This window comes from Erithacus rubecula (genome assembly GCF_903797595.1).
Source record: "Erithacus rubecula genome assembly, contig: scaffold_114_arrow_ctg1, whole genome shotgun sequence".
Taxonomy (NCBI): domain Eukaryota; kingdom Metazoa; phylum Chordata; class Aves; order Passeriformes; family Muscicapidae; genus Erithacus; species Erithacus rubecula.
In genome coordinates, this window is record NW_027636257.1 from 481,930 (window position 1) to 487,934 (window position 6,005).

The window sequence follows — 6,005 nt, forward strand, 5'->3', positions numbered from 1 at the left end:
AGAGGAAGGAAAAGAGAGAAAGTGGCTGCAGAGCTCTCTTGTGCACAGCTACAGCTGCACTAATGCCAGTCTTCTGGGCTCACAGGAACTTGATCCAACAGCCTCTGCAGCATCTGTTCCCTGGGTAAAAATCTGTCTGGATGGCTCTGTGCTCTCCATCAGCTCCTGGGTGGAACTGCCAGGCTGGCATGAGGAGCCCCTCAGCCTTCCCTGCTCCAGGCTGGACAAGCCCAGCTCCCTCAGCCTCTGCTCACAGCCAAAGGGCTCCAGCCCCACCTTGGAGGCCCTTCCCTCACCCTGCTCTAGCTGCCAGACATCATTCCTGCTCTGGGAAACCCAAACCAGGCCCCAGTGATCTGGATAATCCACGTCCTTGATGTCCTGGTCACACAGCCCTGGCCCCTTGTCCCCGTGTCATGCTCTGGGGTTGATTTGTGGAACATCCTTGAGGGAGACTGTGGCTCCAGGTGGAGCAGGGGGATACAGAGGGACAGGGGACCCTGCTGGGCATGAACAGCATTGGACTTGTCTGGGGAAACTGTGAGGTGGGGCTAGGGCAGAGTGACCAACCCAGTGACTTCACACAGCCCAGGTGATGATGCAGAGACAGCCTATGATGTCGTAGCTGCTTGATCACCTCACAAAACCCACTCTGTGATGTCATAGCCCACTCTGTGACCTCATGTTACCAGATGATAAATTGTCCACCCCACGTGAAACAACACAGTGCTTGTTCTCCAAAACCACTCGCCTCTGGAAACCACACAATGCCTGTTGCATAAGAAGGGGAACTGTAAATCACCAGCCTCAGTGTCCTGCCAACTCAGCCAGGCCCACTGGAACATTGGGGGTCCACGACCACCAGGAAACACTAGCGAGACCCCCCAGGACAGAAGAACACTCCCAAGGAAAGCTCTGTCTCCTGCTGTTCACAAACAGAGATGGGTTGGTGAGAGATGTGGTGGTCGGTGGCTTCCTGGGGTACAGTAACCATGAAATATTAGAGTTTTGATTATTCTGTGAAAGAAGTAGAGGCATCAACAGAAGTTCTACCCTGCAATAATGGAGAGAAGACTTTGGCCAATTGAGATGTAGATTTGTGCAGAAAGTGCCAAATCAGCTATTGGATTTTTTAAGGGATACCATCCTTAAAAACAAAAGGTGTCCAGGAATGATGGACACACTGCAAGAAAGAAATTTTGAAGGAGAAGGAGCAGCCTGTCCCTGTGTGCCAAAAGTGAAAAAAATGACTGGCCTGGCTGAGCATGGAGCTTTTTCCAAGAACACAGGGAAAAAAGAGGTTGCATCATCTTTGGATAGAGGGGCAGGAAACTCAGGAAATGTTTAAGGCTGTTGCTCGGTCATGCAGAAAGAAAATTAGAGAGGTGAAAGCTCCATTAGGGCTTAAACTGGCCACTTGTGTGAAGGATAACAAAAATAATTTTTTCAATACATTATTGGCAATAGTGTGGGTAAGGACAACCTACATTCCTTATTTCTTATTCCTTATCATATTTTCAAAAATAAAGGAGGTTGTCCTCAGGACAAATGTTCTGCTGAGCTGGTAGATGGGACAGGGAGAAGAACAGACTCCTGTAATTCAAGAGGAAGGAGCTGCTGACCTAATGAACCACTCAGGTGCTCACAGGTCTCTATGAAGCACTTGATATTTATACTAGGGGGATGAGGGAGCTGCTGGGAGGTGCTCGCCTGTCGCCGTACACGCTAGGAGTTGTGTATATTAATGACAAAGACTTCTCCAGCTATGAGGTCATAGAAGCATTTCAGTGAAAGTCGGAACCATATTTATAGTGTGGTTCGCAAGTCTCGAACAGGACAGGCGTCCATTGGAAAATAGAAGAAAACAAATCCTATCACATAGCTTGAGAACTGTTTCTCAGTCAACACCAGGGGCTAATATTTATTATTAATTCCTTTCTGTTTTTCCCAAATGTTATCATCCTGGGAAAGGCTCAGGCCAGAGCTGAGAAACAGCCTGAGCATGGGAAAGGGTTCCCAGCATGAGAAACAGAAAAAGAGCTCCGAGCCTGAAAAGGCCTAGCAAATTTTGCCTGGGCCTTCAATGGTGTCCACATGCTCCATAATTTCTCATCAGACGTGGCTCACAAGGGAGGTTCTAAAAGACTGGAGGTGCAAATGTGACTCTATTCCCAAGAAGAGCTGGAAGGAGAATCTGGGGAAATGCAGGCCTGTCAGCCTGACCTCATTACCCAGGTCCTGCACTTCGGACTCAATGACCCCTGCAGCACTTGAGGCTGGGGACAGAGTGGCTGGACAGCGGCTAGGCAGAAATGGACCTGGGGGCAATGAGGGACAGCAGGCTGGACATGAGCCAGCAGTGTGCGCAGATGGCCAAGAAGGCCAAAGATTCCTGGCCTGGATGAGGAATGGTGTGGCCAGCAGGAGGAGGGCAGTGATTATTCACCTGTGCTAAGCACTGGTTGGGCAGCACCTCGAGTGCTGTGTCCACTTCTGAGCCCCCCAATTTAGGAAGGACATGGAGGGGCTGGAGCAGAAAAGGGCAAAAAGGCTGGTGAGGGGTCTGGAGCACAAGTCCTGTGAGGAGTTGGCTGAGGGGCTGGGGTTGTTTATCCCGGAGAAAAGGAAGCTCAGGAAGAGAAGGTGGTGTCAGGGCAGAGGTTGGACTTCATGATCTCCAAGATCTTTTCCAGCCTGGCTCATTCTGTGATTCTCTGAAACGACCCCTGGAGCAGATGCAGGATGAGCCCTGGGCCTCCTCTTCAGAAGGTCCAGCAGCCCAGGCCCCTCAGCTTCTCCACACAGCCCCAAAGCCCATCCTGTCAGTCCTGCAGAGCCTCTCAAGCTCCTCCTCACTACCCAGAACAGGGAGTCCCACACCCAGACACACCAGCCCAGATGTGCCCCCCTGGCCTGTGGTGCCTCTGGCAAGGGAGCAGCACGAGGCACTGCAGGACCCTGCAGACAATTCCTGAAACACTTGTAGGGTGATCCTGCTCTCCAAGGGATATTCTCATGGTGTTAACTCAGGAACTGAAATGGAGAGTGGGGCCAGAGGAAAAAAGGTAAAATAGGGATGGGCTCTTTGTATGGAAAGGTACAGGGATGGCAGTAGGAAAAATTCTGGAGCAGAGAAGAGGAAAGAAAGCAAAGGTGAAGCAAAGGAAATGCTCAGGGCAATTTGTGGGTGGCTGCCAGTCATCACTGGCTCTGAGCAAGAGTGTCTGCTTGGAACAGAAAACTCACAGCTCATGGGAACAAAATTTCTGGCTGACTGCAGAGACCACAACAAACCTGAGTGGTTTCCCTCCCATCCCCAGCCCTTGCTGGCCCCAGGAGCTGATGGCATTTGTGCTCACTCAGCACCATCTCCCCACAGCAGCACCATGGGGGTGCTGATGCCTGCTCTGTGCAGTGCAAACAGGGGCTCCTGAGCCAGTGCTGCCGTGTCTGTGCCTGCAAGGATGCGGCACCTGTGTGAGCTGGGGGAGAGGCCAGGGCTGCAGAGGGGGGATGTTGCTGGCAGGTGCATGAGGACGCTCTGGGACGCTGCCTTGGGCCGTCCAGCGCAGTGGGGATGGATCAGCCCCCAGGGCTGCTGCTCCTTGCCAGGGTCTCCCCCTTGCAGGGACCTTGCAGAGCACCAGCCGTGCTGTTTTCCCCCAGCCTGCCCACGGCCAGCCTGGGGCTGCTCACAAGGGTTTTCTCTGACAGCATTGACCTGGCCAAGTGTTCTGGAGAGTGCCTGGCCAAGGAGCCTGGAGCCCCCAGGCCCTGCCCTGAGGTGTCAGCGCTGCCCCAGCACTGCCCATGGCCTGTCCCTGCTGCAGCCCCGGCACTGCCACCCCCAGGGCAGTGCCCGGCCTCGAGAGCACTCAGGCTCTGCAGCAACACGAGGGGCAGGAGCACAGCAGGGCAGTGACCTGGGAACAGCACTGGCAACACCAAGTGCTGCTGCTGCTGGGCACAGCGGCTGTGCCAGCACTGATCTGCCCCAGCTCTGCACACAGACTGCTGCTGCACCTCCAGAGAAGGGAAAAAAAGGGCATCTCTGGAGAAAATTTTCTTGGAGAGAGAGATCCTTTAATTTGTTTAAAGCCACCAAGAGCACAGCTCCTTATTGACACAAACTGAGAACACAGGGAAGGTGGTGAGAAACAAAATAAGAAATGCCAAAAGGATGGCTCTTCTTTCTGGAATGTATGAAGAAACTAAATCAAAAGAAAAAACCCAATAAAAATAAAAAAGTACCGAAGATGACTTTTTTTACAAGTGTTTTGCAGAAAATGGCCAGTAGTTTAATGTTCCTGAAAGCAGCCAGTCATCACTGTCCACACTACAGCTTTGAGTTCCTGGTTCCTCAGGCTGTAGATGAGAGGGTTTAGGGCTGGAGGCACCACAGAGTACAGAACTGACACTGCCAGATCCAGGGATGTGGAGGAGATGGAGGGGGGCTTCAGGTGAGCAAACATAATAGTGCTGAGGAACAGGGAGACCACAATCAGGTGAGGGAGACAGGTGGAAAAGGCTTTGTGCCGTCCCTGCTCAGAAGGGATCCGCAGCACAACCCTGAAGATCTGAATATAGGAGAAAACCATGAACACAAAACATATGACTCCTAAACAGGCACTAACAGCAATGAGCCTAAGTTCCCTGAGATAGGATTTGGAGCAGGAGATCTTGAAGATGTGTGGGATTTCACAGAAGAACAGACCCAGGGCATTGCCATGGCACAGGGACAGGGAAAATGTATTGACCGTGTGCAGCAGAGCATTGAGAAAGGCACTGGCCCAGGCAGCTGCTGCCATGTGAGCACAAGCTCTGCTGCCCAGCAGGGTCCCGTAGTGCAGGGGTTTGCAGATGGACACGTAGCGGTCGTAGCACATGATGGTCAGCAGGGAATACTGTGTTCCAAGGAAGAACACTAAGAAAAAAACCTGAGCAGCACATCCTGAGTAGGAGATGTTCCTGGTGTCCCAGAGGGAATTGTGCATGGCTTTGGGCACAGTGGTGCAGATGCAGCCCAGGTCAGTGAGGGCCAGGTTGAGCAGGAAGAAGAACATGGGGGTGTGCAGGTGGTGGCCGCAGGCTACGGTGCTGATGATGAGGCCGTTGGCCAGGAGGGCAGCCAGGGAGATGCCCAGGAAGAGGCAGAAGTGCAGGAGCTGCAGCTGCCGTGTGTCTGCCAGTGCCAGCAGGAGGAAGTGGCTGATGGAGCTGCTGTTGGACATTTGCTGTGTCTTGGCATGGGGACCTGTAAAAAAAGTAATCATGGAATAGTTCAGTTTGGAGAAAACTTTAAATATTCCAGCACAACTCTGTGGCACTTTCACCCCACTGCCTGCCCAGGGCTCTGCTGCCTGGAGCTGTTGCCAGCAGCTGCATTCCTGTGCCCAGGGCTGCCACAGCTGCCAGAGCCCAGCCCAGCCCTGAGGGCTCAGCTCTGCCCTGCAGACCCCTCCCAGCACAGGGCACTGTCCAGGGTCAGCTCTGCCTCTGTAGCCTCTGATGGCAACATCAGAGCAACCCAGAGGAGGCTGGAAAAGAGACACTGATGCTGCCTGTAAGGGACCCTGTGCTGATTTCTTCCTTTGCCTGCTTTATTCAGACTTGAGTGAAATTTTTATTTTTCTCAACCTAAACAGAGAGATTAATATCTGTGTGCAATTTCCTATCCAAACAACACAGAGAAGTAAATTATAAAATCAGGATTTTCCTTTTTATGCAGCCTCTGCCTCACTGTGCTCCCTATATCATCTACTTGGAAATGTTCTAAAGGTAAATGTCATGCTGGGAGTAGCAGTCCTGTACAATGCTGCATCCTCACCATGCAAGGAGAACACTTCCAAGCCATACCAGCTCTTTCTTCCACCCAATCCTGTCCCCCAGTGCTGTGGGCAGGTGCCAGGGCTGGCTGAGAGCTGTCCCTGGCTGGCAGCAGAGTCCCTGCCCCAGCACAGCACCGTGGGCTGCATGACCCTGCTATGCAGCACAGCCCTGGGCAC

At 52.6% G+C, this 6,005-nt stretch overlaps 1 protein-coding gene across 1 annotated transcript; it reads right to left on the reverse strand.

The window, feature by feature from the left end:
• Positions 1–4,298: 4,298 nt before the first annotated feature.
• On the reverse strand, positions 4,299–5,249 carry LOC306815308 (olfactory receptor 14A16-like; the record flags this gene model as incomplete). Its single annotated transcript, XM_079331895.1, has 1 exon — positions 4,299–5,249. The coding sequence occupies exon 1, from the start codon at positions 5,229–5,231 to the stop codon at positions 4,299–4,301; it is 933 nt and encodes a 310-aa protein (XP_079188021.1). The 5' UTR covers positions 5,232–5,249.
• Between the last annotated feature and the right edge of the window lie 756 nt (positions 5,250–6,005).